Source organism: Trachemys scripta, chromosome 4 (assembly GCF_013100865.1).
Source record: "Trachemys scripta elegans isolate TJP31775 chromosome 4, CAS_Tse_1.0, whole genome shotgun sequence".
Taxonomy (NCBI): domain Eukaryota; kingdom Metazoa; phylum Chordata; order Testudines; family Emydidae; genus Trachemys; species Trachemys scripta.
Genome location: NC_048301.1, coordinates 124,846,750 through 124,864,955, shown reverse-complemented (window position 1 = coordinate 124,864,955; position 18,206 = coordinate 124,846,750). Strand labels below are relative to the sequence as shown.

At 50.0% G+C, this 18,206-nt stretch overlaps 1 protein-coding gene across 19 annotated transcripts in view; it reads right to left on the bottom strand.

Moving 5' to 3' along the window:
• Positions 1–15: 15 nt before the first annotated feature.
• Positions 16–18,206, bottom strand: part of PLEKHA6 (pleckstrin homology domain containing A6) — a 136,587-nt gene continuing 118,396 nt past the window's right edge. For 18 of the 19 annotated variants that reach the window (XM_034767269.1, XM_034767254.1, XM_034767259.1 and 15 more), the window contains 8 exons: positions 14,824–14,953; positions 13,699–13,808; positions 12,647–12,829; positions 11,646–11,810; positions 11,000–11,133; positions 10,422–10,564; positions 8,158–8,281; positions 16–5,679 (listed from right to left, as the gene is read on the bottom strand). In XM_034767269.1, the coding sequence (XP_034623160.1) occupies positions 8,166–8,281; positions 10,422–10,564; positions 11,000–11,133; positions 11,646–11,810; positions 12,647–12,829; positions 13,699–13,808; positions 14,824–14,953 (981 nt within the window). In that variant the 3' untranslated portion in view covers positions 16–5,679; positions 8,158–8,165. The remainder of the gene's footprint in view (positions 5,680–8,157; positions 8,282–10,421; positions 10,565–10,999; positions 11,134–11,645; positions 11,811–12,646; positions 12,830–13,698; positions 13,809–14,823; positions 14,954–18,206) is intronic. The other variant, XM_034767258.1, reaches the window with a different exon arrangement.

Genomic DNA, 18,206 nt, shown 5'->3' with positions numbered 1-18,206 from the left:
TCAACAAATGATCTATTTACAAACCAGCAATTTTTATTTTATACAAACTTGCAAGGTACAAATGCATTTTTTCCCTTGTGAGAGATTGGATCTTTTAGTAGCTACATCTAAAACAAATGCTGTTGGGAAAAATACAAAGCAAACTACCACTGATTTAATTACTGGGAAGATTGGGGTGAAGAATTCAAGCTGCTGAAACGCGACAGCCATTTGACCATGGTCTCTTCGATCTAATGTTATAGTAGTTGTCATCTAAGGTCACTTTTATACAGAAAGAAAGACAGCAACATCACATTGTTTCTTGGATAATTTTATTTGTCTAACACTAGCAAAAATCTAATTTTTGCCACTCCTCCCACCGCCCCCCCCAAAAATAATGTGCATAAATAGATTTTTTTTTGATGCAAAGTTTTTTTGTTTTTGTTTTGTTTTGTTTTTACAAGAGTTGCTGGTATATGAAGGTGTTATGAAAAATAACCAAAATAAAATTAAAATAATTAAAAACCACAGTTCCACAATACTGCAATATTGTGATCCTCAGCCACGCCACTGAGAGCTCACAGCTTGTAACATTGGAAACTCTTAAAGTGACAGTAGCAGGGATTGGTCACAGACACTACGTTGTTATTCGCATAGTGGGGAGGTTTCCTCACTGTCCCCTCTACATCTACTAGGTTGTGCCTTAATGCCAGGAAGGTTCTGTTTAGGAGCTCCCTGTGTCCTTCGTGGGAATCCCTAGGCCTTTCAAGGGTGCTTACCAGTGGGGTTGCCTTGCTCCCCCACCCCTTCCCTTAAATGTACCCTCCCCTAGGAACCATGTTGTCGGAGCTGAGATGAGGGAGAGCCCTCTTCATGATGGGAGACTGGACTGACTGGAGAGTCAAGGGGGAGCCCGTTGGGGAGCTGACACTCTGGTGGGAACTCCAAGTTGTCTCTTGGTTCCATCCATGATGCAAAGGCCACTAATGTCAATGAGTGTCTTTCCATTGATGTTGATGGGTTTTCAATTGGGCCGCTAGAAAAAATCCTCCTGACCATCCAACCTCTCTCCTGCCTCTGCTCAGCTCCTGCACCCCAGTTTGGTCCTGGGGGTTCTCCTAGCTTGGCTGCATTTTTCTAAGTTCAGCCACCCCCTTTTACATCTGGGGGCACATTCACAGCAAAGAAAGACACATCCACCATGCAGAGACCATCCTCCCCGGGACTTATGCCCTGGCGTATACCCTTCGGGTGTGGTGGTGAGGTTAGCAGCTGGACTACTGATAGGCAGCCCTCTGCACTAGTCACACCATCACCGAGAAACCATTCACAAAAACAAAAGGAAGGTAAAAATGTAACATCGAAACTCAAGATTAAAAATCCCACATACAGTCACAAGGATCCATGACTGACAGCTGCGTACCAGCAAGACATCCTCTGCAATCCCCAATACGGTACAGTCCTATATGTCTTCATATACTGTGCCTAGACGACCAGCTTTTCAGCATATGCAAATCAGCCTCGCTCTAATGACTTCAGAACGGTGCCAATTTACACCAGCTGAGGACCTGGCCGTATACAGAGTGCTACCTATTCAGTAACAGGGAAATAAATGCATCATTTCTCAAAACTTACAGGTTTTATATTTTATTTTAAATAAATTTGCTTTTAATAAAAGCAGAAAATATATATATGTATATTTAAATAGGTCTTTTTTTTTTTCTGATGAACTGGCAAAGAATCTCCTTTTGTAACTCTCTGGCGGGGCTGATGCCAAGAGCCCAGCAGAAAGAGAAAGAGAGAGAGAGAGAGAAAGTTAGCACAAAACAGTATCACCCAGAAAAGGAGAGAAAAACAAATATATATATATTATATAAATGTATAATTTCCATAAAACATATATTAAGGCATGTATAGCAAAATAAAGGGCCAGCTTCATGAACGAACAGGGGCTGTTTGGGATTCCATTATGGGAGCAGGATTATTTTATCCCCCAGGGATGTTATATGTATTGCTAAAAGAAAGGAAGAAAGATTGATTCATAGATCTGATTCTGGGGAAAGTTCGGTCTCCTGGGATGTTTTGTGTATTGCCAAAATTAAAAATAGACAGATAATCTAGGGAGATGTTAGATAGATCCATTGGGCAGAGAGGTTCTGTTTCCTTGGATTTTATGTGTATTGCCAAACTAGAAAGAAAAATGGATTCACAGTCTACAGCAGGCAGGCAGCCAGCTAGCTCTCATTTCATTCAACTGGTGGCATGGCTGGGAAGAAGTAGAAATCTTGTTAGGTGCTGAGCATTGGCACCTTCTCTATATTTCAGCTGGAGATGGGAGTTCTCAGATGCAATCAGGATCAGGCCAATGGAGAAAGAAAGGTAAGAAATAGATTGACCTTGATTACGCATCTCCATTGCGTTGCCTTTTTCAGAACTATCATCTGGAGTTTCAAGTGCTGGGACAAAACAGTTCTTCCTCCACGTAGTGAATTGACAGAGCCCCAGTCTCTAGTATAAGGTACAGAGCTTGATTGTCCCCTCCTACACTCTGCTCTGAATTTATTTTGTCTTCATTTGAGTTAATCCTGATTTGCACCAGTGTAGGTAAGAGCAGTGTAGTAAAGGTGCAGACGTCCAATACTGTCTGATGTTAGAGCAGGGCATCTAACTGTACTGGAAAGTCCATAGGAAGAGGGGTTCTTGACAGAGGAGCTCAGATAATATTCACAGCAACACTGGGAAAGCTCGACACTTGAGGCTTTCCTATTTCAGGTCAGTTTCGTTACACCAGATCATTTTGCATGCAGCCAGCAACATTTCACAGCTTTGCACTTGAAAAAGTAGATTTTGGAGTGAAAAAGCAAGCCCATATTCAACCCAGATTGGTCTTAATTTTGAGCGTAGGCTTCAATTTCAGATTTGGGAATTTTAAAATTCCATTCTTGCAAAAAAATTAAATAGATTTTCAGGTTTCAATACAAAACCTGTCAATTTCACTGAGAATTCAAGGAAAATAATATTGCTGGGATTCCCCCCCCCCCCCAAAAAAGGGGGTCTGGAATGAAATTGCAAGTATTTTTTGTGAAACACAGGGTCCAATTTTCAAAAGAATTCATCTCCCACTTAGGCACCAAAATAAGTGGCCAGATTTTCAGTGCTGTTTTGAAAATCTGCCCATCAATATCACAGCGGGAGCTGCTGGGTGTGGGCACTTTTAAAAATCTTGCCCATGTTTAAGTACCTAAATGGGAGCTGAGCACTTGCAAATCCACCGCCTGGTGGAAAATACATTTGCATTTGCATGCGGCCCTAATTTTGAAAAGGGACAAGGAAACCAACTTGGACAGATAGAAGAAACCTCCTTCCTCCAAACCATTGCTTGAACTGAGCTGAGGTCTAGATGGACCTTCTCACTTATGAGTTTCCGTTGGGAAGCAGCCGTGCTGAAATAATGCTAGATTCTGCAGACCCCGATGGTTCAGGTAGTTCTGACAAGCTTCAGAAGAGCAGCCAACCTCTTGGATGCTTCTCTGAACTAGATCTCTTCCATCACCCCTGATACTTCCCCCCCGAGATGATGATTCTCTCAATGTATTGGGGGGAAACAATGAAGACACATCTGGAAGAGCAGGCTCATCTCATAAGGTACTGCAGGAACGGAGACGACTCAGCACCATGCACACCTGATCTCAGTTATTCCAAAACGTCAGAGGAACTAGTCTAGCTCTCTGTTCTTCAGGAGAAAAGAATTTCCGGGGTATGTGTGTCTCAGTGCAGTGAGTTACGAGTGTCAGTTGCCTGCGTGCCGTTCCACATGCAAACATAGCAGGGAACCATAGAAGTTAGAGATGGGTATCTAGTCCCTTTCCCAAAGGCCAGCCCAGGATTGTTCTCTATGCAGGGATTGCCAGACCAGGAGGCCATCCAGTGCAGTAGCCCATGTCTCCAGTAGCAGCTGCTCAGAGAAAGGCGCAAGAACCCTGCAGTGGGCAATTATGGAATCACCTGTCCGTGGGGAAGCTTCTCCCTTGTCCCATCCATAAAAAGTTGGCTTCTAGCCTGAAAGCAGAAGGGATTAGATCCCTTCCCAGCTATGCTCCTATTCCCTTGGGCCTCACAGCTCTGGTGTCCCCTCCATGTTGGGGGCAAGGCAGTGCTTTCCAGATGGAGGCAAGAGACAGTGACAGCATCAACATGGTACCTACCAAGACACTGCAGGAAATGCCCCTCTAGGTCCACTCAAGGCCATTCAGGACTAGATATCAAGAGCTGGATGGGGCACTCAGATCCAAGATGATAAGATGCCCAAGAAATGCCACGGACAGCGAGAGACTGCTGTTCCCTCAGCCACTTCTCCAGCGTTTTGCTCAATCTAGTATTAAGTATCTTGGCAGCAGCCTCTGATTGGAGAGCGAGCGAGCGAGCATGTGTGTGTGTACGTACACACACACACTGGTACCAGTTCCTCTCTTTCACCCCACTCCCATCCCCATAAAAATGCAAGAAATGAGCATTGTGCTGGGTAAAACAAAACTCTGAGGAAGGGCACCTGTTGCTACCATCCAGAACCTGCTCTGGTCCAAGAGAAAAAAATATCCCGAAGCCTGTCTCCCTTTCTTCTTGTCGTCTCTATGTGCAAACGGATCCCTCCTGTCCCCAGAAAGCATCCAGGCTTCGCCTGGTCACCAACACCAGCCACTTGGGCTCTCCTAGCCCCGTCCCCCTGCATCTTTCAGCTAATTCCCTTACTACATGTCCACATACATTGCACAGACCTGCTGTTCCACACCACCCTTCGCCCTGGGAGGTGAAACACTAGTATTTCACAGATACAGCTATGTCCTCTTAATTTGCAGATCCCATAACCTCTCCCATTTTCTGCCCCGGAGCCTTTTCCCTCCTTGGCTCCTGTTTCCATCTGTCCATCCCAGATGCCCGCTCCTTCCTTCCCGTGGATGCGCATGAGCATGAGTGGAGAAACGTGGCTGGGCCAGGTTTCACGGGTGGCTAGCTCCAGAGATGAAAGATGCTAGGAGCCGATCCAGGCCAAGGCCTGGGGAGGTGGAAGGGGTGTGGAGAATGGAGATGGGGTGCTCACGTCAGTGGAGGGCAAGAGCAAGCTCCAATTGCAGTGACGGCTCGGTCCCCGTGCAAAAGCCCCTTCGGGACACGAGCTTTGGGAGACAAATATTTCAGTGCGGGAAGCAAAGGGAAACGCCCCAGCCTCCAGTGAGACACCATCCCCGCGATGAGCTATTCCGGCCATGGAACAGCCTGGTGGGTAGCTGCCAGATCCCCTGCCCTGAAGTTCACGCTGGCTGTGGAGTGGGCCCATCTCCCAGACTGCAACAGATCTCACGCAAAACCTCCATCATTGCAGTAGCAGTGATTTACCAGCGCCTCTCTGCTGCTCTGTGCTCCAGCAGGCAGCCCACCCACAGCACTTCCTCCCGGGATGGTACACGGCCAGTTGGGGGGACCGGTGCAGAGATAAGGCTCCCGTGTTCTCCTTGGCGACAGGTGCCGACGCACAGCATCTTCGTCCTGGACGATCTCACCGTTGGTTAGTGGCAGGGGTTCGGGGAGAACCGAAAGCGATGAGCGAGGAAAGGTTTGGTTGTCGACTCGGGACGCACATGTTTGTGTGTTAAAACGTGGCTCCGTGGAACTTCACAGCGTTCACAGCAGCCAGGGCTTGTGCTGGAGGGAGGAGAGGAGAGGGGAGAAGGAGTGAGAAAGCCGAGCCCTCCACCCGCCGGGAAGCGTGGCAGAGCTGCGCCTGCATCACGCCCCAGGGCAGGAACGCTCAGGAGCAAATGGGATTTTTGTCCACTCTTGAAAAAAATAAATGACCCTTTTTAGGCCTGGTCTGTACTGAGGATTCGACCCAGACACAGTCACCTCAACCGCTGCACAAATGCAAAGCCGGGGTAAGGAAAGGGACGCCACAATCTCCACTTGTGCAAACCAGGGGGCTCTGCACCCCTGCAAACCACACTGCGCTGGAGTATCTATGCCAGGGGTGTGCAGTGCTGCTGCTCCACCTATGGCTAAAATCCCAGGGCAGAAAAGGCTGTTTGGTAACTGGCCACTTTCACCAAAAAGAATTAGGGACGTTTTGGAGGTAATCTAGTCCTGGTGACAGGAGCTGTGCCAACAGCCATGGAAAATAGGCTCCACTATTCATCCGCAGAGCAGGTCCAGCACAAGCAGCCTTTCTGCCCGCGCTGCCCTGCTAATGGGCCTCAGCCCAGCCCTGGAGGGCTGTCCCCTAGGGATGGGAGGAGAATTCAGTCTCCATGGCCATTTAGTCCCCAACATCTCTGCTGAGGCTGCTGACAAGTCAGTGCCAGCTCGGTGCTGTGTGTCCACTAGCACTTGCACTGAGAACCCACTAATCTCATCTCACACAGGCCAACACAGCCACCAGATCGTACCAGTGACTCGCTACTGACTTGGCCTGGATTTGAACCTGTTACCTAGAGGCAAAGGGTTTCTGGAGCTCATGCTCAACCCGTCTCCTTGGGTTTTGGCCATCATTCCCAATGTCTGTTATTTACATGGCTTTGTCTATGCAGTGGAAGGAACCAGTCTCTCTCTCGGTGCAGGATGTGTCATTTTTCTTGCCTGTTTTCTCCTCTAATTTGCACCCTTGGCTTTCCGCTGGGGTCACTTCTAATTTACAAGTATCAAAGGGGTAGCCATGTTAGTCTGGATCTGTAAAAGCAGCGAACAGTCCTGTGGCACCTTATAGACTAACAGACGTAAAGGAGCATGAGCTTTTGTGGGTGACATCCGAAGCTTTCACATGTATCCGAAGAAGTGGGTATTCACCCACGAAAGCTCATGCTCCTATACGTCTGTTAGTCTATAAGGTGCCACAGGACTCTTTGCTGCTTCTAATTTACAGTGGATCTAAGCGAGGCGAGAATTTGGCCCACAACATCCATTCAATGCATGGCAAAAGTAAGCTTTGGCGTAGCCAGGACCCACTTAGTCCTGGAATGGGCAGAAACCACCTGCTCCCATCCAACAGGGCTGCATTCTACCAAGTAACCGAGTCCTTAGTACAACTTAGCTACACCATTAGCTTTTCCTTTGTGCTCAGAAGGAAATCCTGGAGAAAACTCTTGATCCCGAAGAGGGATGGGGCCAGCTCCTCCACTGGTGGAAAGCAGTGTAGCAGGGTGGATAAAAATCAATGATTTTAAAAATAGACTTTTTAAAAATTTAAATCCATTTTTAAAAAATGTAAATTCAATACATTGTTCTTTTAAAAAATAAATGTATTTAAAATTAAAAGTGAAATTATGACAACCTACGTTCAGACCTAAACTTACTATAGAGGATTCAAATAATTTAATTTAAATAAAAAATATAATATTCAAGCAGTGCAAGTTTGCGGCCGAAGTTCTTAGAGAAAGTCAAAGCACTGAACTGGTTGAAATCACGGGCTAAGCAGCTGGAACCTGAAGTGCAAAACTAGCTTTTGACAGCAGTAGTCTCTTCTGCAAGTGCAGAGAGATTATTTTCTTCACTTCAGTTTATTCAGTTAGTTCAGTTCAATGACTAATGCATTCAAAGCTGAGAAACCAACTAGAAATTGAAACAACGCGCAACTTTGCTCTCCTCTTCCAGCTAGGACTAAAAACAAGGTGTAAGAGGATCAGATCTACTAGTTCTAAAATCATGATGGACAGGGTGACCAGATGCAATCAGGGCTATTCACTAACTACAGTTGATGCTTCCTTTGTTTATCAAAACATGTTTTGCATTTAAAACTGATTTATTAAACTTTTTTTCTTCCGTATTCGGCACATTTAAGGTACTCTTTTTTAACTAATAAAAACATTTTTAAAATCACTATGATTTAAATCAATCCACCCTGCAGGACAGTTCCATTGACTTTAGTGGAGCTATGCCAGTTTATCCTAGTGGAGGATCTGACCCAGGGACTCAAAACAAGGTCCTGGACCCTCAGTGTTTCAAGTTCTAAGCCCCTTGTGCTTGTTCCATGGGAGTAGACTGGGCTAACGTGGCAGAGGAGAGTGTTAGCTCGGTGAGAAGCAACGTATGAATGGATGGGAAGAGGAGACTCTTGAGTGAGGTTCTCCCCATCACCCCTGGAGGCTGAGATGTACAGAGGATGAGATGAAGTACAATAGAAAAGGTGCTTACTTCATGGTTCAGACACGCATAAAATGGCTGCTGTCGGCGACCCGGGATGACTCAGACGAGAGGGGATTTGTCGGTGGAGTCGGGGAGGCTGGGGAAGAGGGAGGACTCGGGGTGGCACATTGAGCTGGAAACAAGAAATGGAAAAGGACGTGAAGAACACAGCGCTGCAGCTGGCAAGGGGAGAAAGGACAAAGCAGGGAGCAAATTCCAGAGGAAGGCAGAGAGGTTAGAGATAACGGGGGAATATAAAAAAGGAAGGAACTATGGTCAGAAACAACAGATACACACAAATGGTTCCCCCACAGCATGCACACGTGAGCGCCACACTGGGATCCTCATGGACTTAGGCAAAGATGGGAGGCAGCGCCTATCTGCAGGGAGATGGGCATGGGCCACAGCACCCCATTGCCAGTACAGCCCCCCACAACACACTGCACGCACCAGGGCTCAGGCGTTTCCTAGTCTGCGGTGAGACAGTGCAAAGCTTTTTGACCAGAAAAGGATGAATTATGTTGGTGACAAGTTTTGCAAAAAATGTAGTTTTGAAATTTTTTGACAGAGAAAAAGGGTTAATTTTTTTCATCAGATTTCCCCCCCAACACATCCCTTTCTTCAGCTGGTTCTACTCAAGGCCCCTGCAGAATGTCACTGTTCCATTGAAGATCCTGGGAAACAGGCCCTTCCAGAGAGGTGCCCAACCCAACCCCCTCCATCCAACAGACACCATATTCTAGTCTGGTCTAGCTACATACACAGTTCCCTTTGCCGTATTATCTGAGCGCTTCACAATATCCCCACAACATTCCTGTCAGGAAGGGCGGCCCTACCCTCACCACTGGGCCATCCTCCCTCTCTTCACGCCCAATTCCTTCCATCCAACATTGCTCATCATCTCCACATGCGTTGGAGGCTGCCCCATCTTCCCATCAAGTTTTTGCCGGGTGAGTAATGCTTTGTAGTCACCAGCTGGCTAGCCCAGAAGCAGGGATCTCCAGGCACAGATGTGCTTCAGCGGCAAGAGCTGAGGGTTTGCTGCTTTCAAAAGCTTCACGGTTGAATAGCGCCAATGCAAAAATAAGATGTGTCAGCCCAGGGAGGACAGGTGCAGACCACCAAGCATTGAGAGTATAAATCTGGTGCGACTCCATCGACATCAGTGGGCCAGATCCTCCGCTGGTGTGTACTAGTGTAGCTTCACTGACGTCAGTGATTTACACCAGCGGAGGATCTGGCCCACTAGAGTTTCACCGCTGTAAGTGAAAGGAGAACAAGACCCTCTACTGCAGGGATTCTCAGACTGGGGGTTGGGACCCTTAGGGGGTCACAAGGTTATTATATGGGGGGGGGTCACGAGCTGTCAACCTCCATCCCAAACCCCGCTTTGCCTCCAGCATTTATAATGGTGTTAAATATATAAAAAAGTGTTTTTAATTTATAAGGGGGGGGGTCGCACTGAGAGGCTTGCTATGTGAAAGGGGTCACCAGTACAAAAGTTTGAGAACCACTGCTCTACTGTCTATTCTCTGCCCTTGTCTGCTCATGGATGACGCCCGTTGAAGTTCACAGAAGTACTATGCATGACCAAGGACAGCATTGAGAGTCAGAGTTCCACCTATTTACCACAGCTGCGGATCTGGCCCCATTACATATGTGCATATGGTATGAATACAGGGGCCCCGATTCTGCTCCTACATGCATGTCATTTCACTGACTTCAGTGGCGTTATTCCTGATTTACCCAGGGGGAGAGGAAAGTCACACCCGTTGTTATTACTGGAATTGCCGGGGGGGAGTCGACGGGATTGATCTATCATGGCGCTACTTCAGTTTTACACTGGTGTAACTCCACTGATTTCAGTACAGGAAAATGGAATAGCCCAGTGGTGGATCTGCCTCTGTGGGCCAGATTCTTAGCTGGTGCCAATGGGCATAGCTCTATCAAAATGATAGGAGTTACCCCAATTAACACCAGCTGAGGATCTTGGCCTATGTACCTATCGATCTTATTTCTAGAGGCCCTTTCACTATATCTCGCCTTTTGCCTACACCCCACTCCTGCCAGGTGCCTTGCCTGGTCATCCCTAACACTCATTTTACCCTGAGTTCAGTCTTCTGCCCTTAATGCAGGTAAATCCATGATCATTAGGAATTGTCCATGTCATTAGTACCCCCCTGGCTTTGGTCTGCCCCTTCTTGACTTAGGCATCTCCTGTGCCTCATTTTTTTACCATGAAACTGCAGTTCTTTGCCTCCTGAGTGCCTTACCGGAGAGCATGCGGCCCAGCCTGGAGGCTTCTGTAGCCAAGGTGCAGGATATCTCTATCCTCTTCTCCTGCTCCTGGAGCTGGGTTTCTGCATCCTGGGGCACATCCACCTCTCCCTCGCTTAGAGGGATCACATTCTGCAAGCTGCAGCAGAGAGAGTTTGGTGTTACCGCCCCCTTGCCCCCAGAGCGATGGCCCGGCCCGACATACAGGGCGTGCTCACAAGGATGCAGGATGTGACTGGGCAGAACGACAGGGTGAGCAGGTAGAAGAATAGGTGGACGAGATGAATGGGTGGAGGGGGAGTGGTTGCATGAGTGGAATGGCAGATAGATGGACGGCTGGATGGCCGAGGAATTTAATGAGTTAGTGAGCAAATGAATAGATGAATCAGGTGGCTCCCTGAATGGATAGCTGAGTGAATGGATTTGCAGGTGCACGGAGGGAGGGCGGACAGACAAACAGCGGCTGTAGTGGATGGGTGGAAGGTCAGACACAGGCACGAGAGAGAGGGTACGATGGAGGAGGCGGTGGTGTGGCACCGCCGGTGCTGAAATGGGCACAGAACAGCACCATCACCTGGATTTGGCAATGAGCGTCTTTATCCTTTCCACTTTCTTCTGCTTCTCCTTCATCTCTTCAGGACTTAGTGGGGTGTCCGGCTCCAGCTCAATGTACCGCTCCGGAATGAGGACCTTGTCCGGGGTAGAGAGCTAGAAGGAGGCAAAAGCAGGTTTTAAGTCCAGGGGTCTGAAGGCAACATGGGCATTCTGTAACTGCACGCATAGAGGAGCGCACAGCAGCCAGCATCGGTCCCTTCTCCAGCCCCCAGTCCCTCCTTCAGGGCTCACCCAGCCTGTGCTAGCACACCCATATATCACCAGTTCCTGCTCCAGCAACTCTCTGTAATCCAGAACCAGCACAACACCCATCCCTGGCCCAGAACCCACATGACACCCGCCCTACACTGCATTCTTCTCTGTGCAGTGCCCAGCCCTGGTGTCTGCTCCAGCCCCCAGTCCCAGGCTATAGGACATAAGAACCCGGGCAACACAAATGCCTAGAGGGACCTGTCCCTTCAGCCCAGGCCCCATTTTCTCCTGCCTGTTTTGGGCCCATGTCATCTCAGAGGTGCTGTCTCCCCCCACCATGTACACGGTCTCCATAGCAACCTTCCTCCATTGCCATCCCTAAGGTGTGTTGCTCCAGTGGGGCCAGGCCTCACCTCCTTACTGATGTCGACATCATAGTGCTGTGGCTCCAGCTCCATCTTGCGTAGCCGGGCGATCTCCTCCCTCGGTGTCTCGTAGACTTTGCCAGAGTCCTCGGTGCGCAGCGCTGCCTCCAGGTCGGAGATGTCCACTTCATGGATGCTGCGGTGTCGGCGCACCTGGAACGGGCCACAGAGCTGCCACCTCAGAGCCAGGACGGTCCGCCAGCAGGGTCATGCCCCTGCTGGCTCACAGAGAGGGTGCGCAGGGCTCACAAATGCAAGAGGTGGCTCAGTCTCGCTGGCTTCTGCCCCCCCCCCCCCTTCCTCACCCTCTCCTCTAGAAACCTCAGGGTTCATTCTATTCGCCATCCGAGCCCATCACCATAGCCTCAGAGCGACTCCCACACCTGCCTTCCCCTGGCAAGCACTTCCCTATATCCCCATCTCTCACCTCCTTCAAGCACCCTACAATGGGCTTTCCTCACACTCCACCGGTTTTGCCCTTCATGCCCCCAAACATCTGACTATTGACCCATCACAGGCCCCAGCCTTAGTAATAACTATACCATCTGGTTCTTCTGCAGCACTTTCCATCAGTACATCTCAAGGCACTTTTCAGAGGAAGACCGTATCATTAGCCCCAATTTACAGATGGGGAAACTGAGGCACGGGGAGGGGAAGTGACTCGCCCACGGTCACTCAGTGGACCAGTGGCAAAGTTGGGAAGAGAACCAGGTCTCCCAAGTCCCAGTCCAGTGCTCTAGACATTAGACCAGACTGCCTCCAGGCAAATCCAAACAGGGCCTTTTGGTCAGGGGAGGACTTGCAGTCCTGGATCAGAATACCCTCTTCCTGGGAGAGAGCAGGAACTAATCCTCACCAAGGGAGTTGGCCCAGAAACCCCAGAGGAGCCCGGGGACTGGACAAGCTCAAAGATGTTGTTCTGAGGCAGGCCTGTGGGATAAATGCAAATGCCACCCCCAAACCTGACGACTGCCATGGGAAGACCTTACCACTTTGTATGATGCGGGTGCCTTCGTGCTGGGAGCGTCTGGCTGCTGATTGGCTGGGAGCTGCAAACTCCGCCTTTTTTCCTTCATGGATCCACTTTGGTGGCGTTTCATCCGGTCGATCTGCTCCTCCACGCTCATTTTTGCCTTCATCTCATTGGAGAACACAGCGCTTTTTGGCCTCTCCTGGGGAAAATCCAAAAAGCCCCATGGTTACAGAAGGGCCGCAGCGTGGGTTAGGACCCTAGTGTCCCCCAGTAGTGGGTTCAGCCGTGGCATAGGACATCAACGCCATGAGGCTGCTGCTCTCCGCTTGCTGTCTAGGGGAAAGGTTTCTACGCGAGACAATTAGTGTCTCAGCAGCTGTTCCTGGGAAGCCCAGGATGGGAAGAACAAGGGGGCTGGACTGAAGAGCATCAGCAGAGCTGTGGCGGAGGGGAGCGCAGGGCTGGGCTAGCAGGGGCCTGTGGGTTGGGATTGAAGGGCACTGGCAGAGCGGTGTGTGTTGGTGGGAATGGGAGGGCTGGTCAGGAGAGAAGCACCGTGGGTGGGACACAGCGGGACGGAGAAGTCCCAGCTCGGCTGTGGGGCAGCCAGGGAGGTGCAGACAGACACTGAACTGGAGCTCAGACATTCAGACCAAGTTCAATATCCGGGGGAAGGATTCCCAGGCCTTGCAGGGTCAGGTTAGGGAAGCCGGGGGTTCTGCACAGGTGGCATTTCCTACAAAGGGCTTCAAACACCACCTCCTTGGGTCAACACAGCTCAGACAAACTCCTGTGCCTCTCACAGTCCCTCTCCTGAATGCTCCAGGGAAGCTGGCAAATGGGCTGTGAGCCAGACACCTCCTATGGGCTTCCTTTATCTTATCCCAGTCTCTTCCACCTCTGCACCCGTCCCACCTCCCAGGAGCCCATTCCAGCACCCTGTACAATCTCCCATCTCCTATCCCAGCTCCGATCCACATCCCTGCCTCCCCTCTACTTCCCCCGCCCGGGCCCTGCACCCCATCCCAGGATCCCCAGTGACATGCAAAGCAGAGAGCCGCAGCCTACCCGGGAGCTCAGTCCGTTGGACATGTTGCTGGTGCTCCTCCTGATGACTCCCGAAGTGGGTGCCGAGTCCTCATCGGTGGGAGACTTGGTCCTCGGGGGAACGATGCCAACTGGGGAGAAGCAGAAGAGAAGGTAAATGCTTGAACCCAAATCAGTTGGCTACCCCTGGGCCCCATGCTGGTTTGGCACCTGGCAAGAGTTCCCCTGAGCTGAAGGTTGCCTGGGTGGTTCACTGCTCCTTGCCCTCTCTCTTCACTGCTCATCTTTGCTGGGTGCAGAGGATGTGCTCACACCACCGCTGGCGGGGAGTGGTTGCGTACTCACTGTGTACTCCAGGGGAGTGCTGCCGGGCCACTCGGCACTGGGAATGCGCAAGGAAGGACGCATGGCCCTTCCCCCACACCTTTCCCCTGAGCGTCTCACAGCCCCAGCACCCCAAGAGATTATCATTAAACCCATTTTACAGGGGGGAAACTGAGGCATGGAGCAGGAATGTGACCTCACCCCAAAGTAACATAGTCAGTCAGTGGCAGAGCCAGAAATAGAACCCAGGAGTCCTAGCTTCTAACTCCCTGCTGGGATTACTAGCTCAATGCAATCATACTGTGTGCTTCAGGGGAGCATGCAAGGGAAGGGCTGGGGAGCTGATCTGTTAATGCAGCAAAGAGCCCCCATGGAGGCGCAGAGCCTGACGGAGCGTCCTCAGACATGGAGGGACCTCGGCATCCCGGAGGCCTGGTGACAAGACCCTGACTCTCCCAGGTGCTGCAGGGTGGAATAGCCTCTATCCAGAGGGGCAGGAGGAAATACTAGGGTAATAGTCTCCTCCCAGCTCCCTCCCTGCTTTTCGGTAGCATGCTCCACTGGCTGCAAGCAGATGGCCCCAGTGAGCTCTGAACCCAGCTTACTGCATTCCTCTTAAACTGTGCCCTGCACTGATAAGGTACCATGGATTTTGATAGGGAGATCCCCAGACCCAAAATCCAAGAGGTGAAGCCTCCCTCAGGGGCCATCCAGAGCTTCTGCCGGCCACTGCCTCCAGCCCTGATCTCTCCTGCCTGGGCTTTATTTATGGTGACAGAGGAGCTGCCGCCCGCGCTGAGATGGCGAGGCCATGGGAGGTACCTTTGTTGAGAGCTGCTTGTTTCTCAGCATCCAGCTCTTGCCTCATCGGCATGAGCCCAGCCTCTGGGGGTGGGATGGGGGCGGCGCTCCGATGAACCTCTTTCTTAGTCTGCTCGAAGCTGGACTTGGACTGCGGAAAGAGAGCGGATTTGCTGGTGAGCAGCTGACCCGTTCAGGAGGAGCTGTTGGCAGGGCAGCTGGGGAGACACCCTGCCTTCGGACCTCTGCCACTCATTAGCCGGGGGACAGCAGACACAGAGGACACGCAGAAAAGACCGAAACACACACACACACACACACACGAACGAAACAGCAATCGGGAGAGGCACCTAGGCAGGTTTTCATTTTGATCAACACCCTCCCCTCCCCAACCCAGACATACTCAAAGCACGAGATCCAGTCATCTGGACAGAGAGAAAGACAAAATCCAGTCTGGGCTTGGAGCCGCAGAGCCATAACCAGGCATGGGCTGGGACACTCATTTGCACCAAAGCATTGAAGGCTGCGGCGGGTCGGGGTCAGCTGTCCTGGCCTTGCCCCATCTCTCGGCAGGATCGTGACTGAACTAGTTTGTGCAGGATATTTTGCTCACCTTGTGAAATACGAGACACGTTTGCCCCATGGTCAGACCCTTTGCTATTTTTCTTTTGGGTTTGGGAATGTGGACGTAGTCTCCTGGGATCGGACCCAAAGCCCTCTGAAGTCAATGGAAAGATTCCCACTGATTTCCACGGGCCGTGCATCAGCCCGAGGTTGCTGACTGAAAGCCTGAACTAACGCTCATTCAAGTCTGTGGAAAGGCTCCCATTAACTCCAGCGGGATTTGGGTTGGGCTGCTGCGCTTCGGACCCCACACTTTAACCACAGGGATGGTTAACCAAAGCTTATGTACGTGGTGATCCATCAACTAGAGGTGGGAGACGCTCAAGTGATTTGGGCTCCTCAGGCTGGATGAGCCAGTAACTCTGGACCCTGCTCCCCCGTCTGGGAAGTTCATGAGTCTGCAAAGCAGGGACAGGAGGCTGCACGGATGAGCCACAGAGCTTTAGAAAAATAAGGTTCAGACCACCACACCCTGAAGCGCAGCAGGGGCCCAGAGAAGGGTTCCCCTGTAGGTCTATTCCTCTACCCGTCTTCCCGCAATGTCTGCAATGAACCTGCTCAAGTTCATCTTCCTCCTGCTTCCATTTCAGCTCAGACAACATTCCCCGTGGACAAGATCTGCTGCAGCGTGTCAATGAATACAGCAGGAATGGGGGAGGGGGCAAGGTAGGCCATGGGTGTAGATGACATGGGATGGGCTGGAAGAACGAGCCGGCAGGGGTTGCAACCATTACATCAGCCACTTGCACCAAATCCCCTCCCACCCTCAGCCCCAGCTCAGCACCTCCTTGAAAGCTTGTAGGGTGACCAGATGTCCTGATATTTTAGAGACAGTCCTGATTTTGAGGTCTTTTTCTTATATAGGCTCCTATTACTTCCCACCCCCGTCCCGATTTTTCACACTTGCTGTCTGGTCACCCTAAAACCTTGTCTCCTTTCCAAGGACCTCAGTCAGCTTCATGAGGGTTAGTTAAGCCTCACAGTGGCCAGCATTCATAACGAGCGCATCTCGGAACATTGTCATTTGGGGAGTTTTGGGATGACAAAGGCTTCTTGACCGAAACCACCCTTTTACCAGAACATTTTCGTTTTGGTCAAATCTTTTCCTCTCTCAACAAAACGTTTCGACCAAAAAGAAAAACAATTTCAAGGAAAAAATTCCAAGTGAAAATTTCAAAAAAATTTATTTCATTTTGCTGGGAATTTTTTCCCCCCAATTCTCCTTTTTTTCTACTGGATGGTAACAAAAAAGTTTAAAAATAGGTTTTTCCTTCATTTCTCTCTCTTTCTTTAAAACCAAACCAAACCCACATCCTCCTTTATTTCAGTGGGGGCGGGGGGAGGAAGGGAGAAAGTTTAAAAAGTGGGATTTTCCCTCCCCCCAACTAAACAAAACACAATTTTTCATTTAAAAAAACAACAGAAAATTTAAGGAAAATTTTTGAATGAAATGGAAACATTGTTTCCTTGCAAAGATTTGTACAAAATATTCTTATCTTTCCCAGCCAGCTCTATTAACAACCCTGTTAGACACTTGCCAAGCACAGAGAGGGGACACGACTGGCCCCAACGTACCCAGCGAGCCAATGACAGAGCTGGGGACAGAACCCAAGAGTCCAGGATCCCCCACAGTCCACCGTGGTTCTTTTTTAAGAATCCCCTTTCGTGACATAAAATGCTGAGGCCACAGGGAAGATTAAATATTGCAAAGAGATCCTGTGATAAACTTAAATAGGCCACATTCATCCCCTGGCTTCAACAAGCTCACACCAGTAAAGATTGTGGGCCCAATATTTCCATCACAAGGCAAATTCTCGAATAACTTTGCCTTGAGTAAACTGCACTCTTCCCAAAAAAGGGATTGCACATGCAACCAGGGAACTGTTTGCACGTTTTAGATGGCTGACTGCAAGCTCAGATAGCTGTTTGCACGCATAGCCGCCTATTTTATATGTGCAGCTATCCAGTTGCATGCGAGTAAAGTCTGCATGCGCAAAAAGTCGTCTCCCTGCCCGTTTGCATTTATACGTGCAACCTTTGTATGCACACGCACTTATCTGCACTCACAATGAACTAGCTGGTTCATGCTGTTACTTGATGGTGCACGGGCATTGTTTTGCATGCCCAAGTACCCATCCGCGCACACTAGCATGCCTTTCGCGCGTGTGAGATCACTTGGCTACATGCATGCTTGTGCTTTTTCTGTGCGAGTGAGTATTTCGAATTTTACATGTGGGTGTAAATCAGGAGTAACGCACCCGACATCAGTGCAGTTATGCTGGCATGAGATCAGAATCAGGCCCTGTACCGTTACTTCGTTCCAGCCTAGTGCTGGTTTGCAGCTAACAACGGGAAGTGCAATTATCCAGGCTGGAGTAAAGAAAGCCAGCAGGAGAATGGAAGAGAAAAGCAAACAGGAACCAGGCTGCTCAGCGTGTGACGCTGCACATTTGAGTCTCCTCTCCTGCTGGCGTCAGTCAGAAATAAATTGGCTACTCACATCAATGGTGTTACATTGACCCAAGCAAGAATCACAATGAGGCCAGCAAGAGGCCCTGGACTTCTCCCTCTATCCCCCTGTGTGGTGGGCTCATAATGGTTGCATCCCTGCACCCTGGCTTTCACAGCATCCCAGTGGCCGGCACAGTATCCCCTTCTCCACACTGAGATGAGACTGGCTTTAAGGGGGTTTCAGAGTATTTGTCTTTGAGCATCAGTCACCCCAGTTCAAATGGATCCATCAGCAGTTTAGCCTAACGGCCTTACCAGAAACGGGCTTG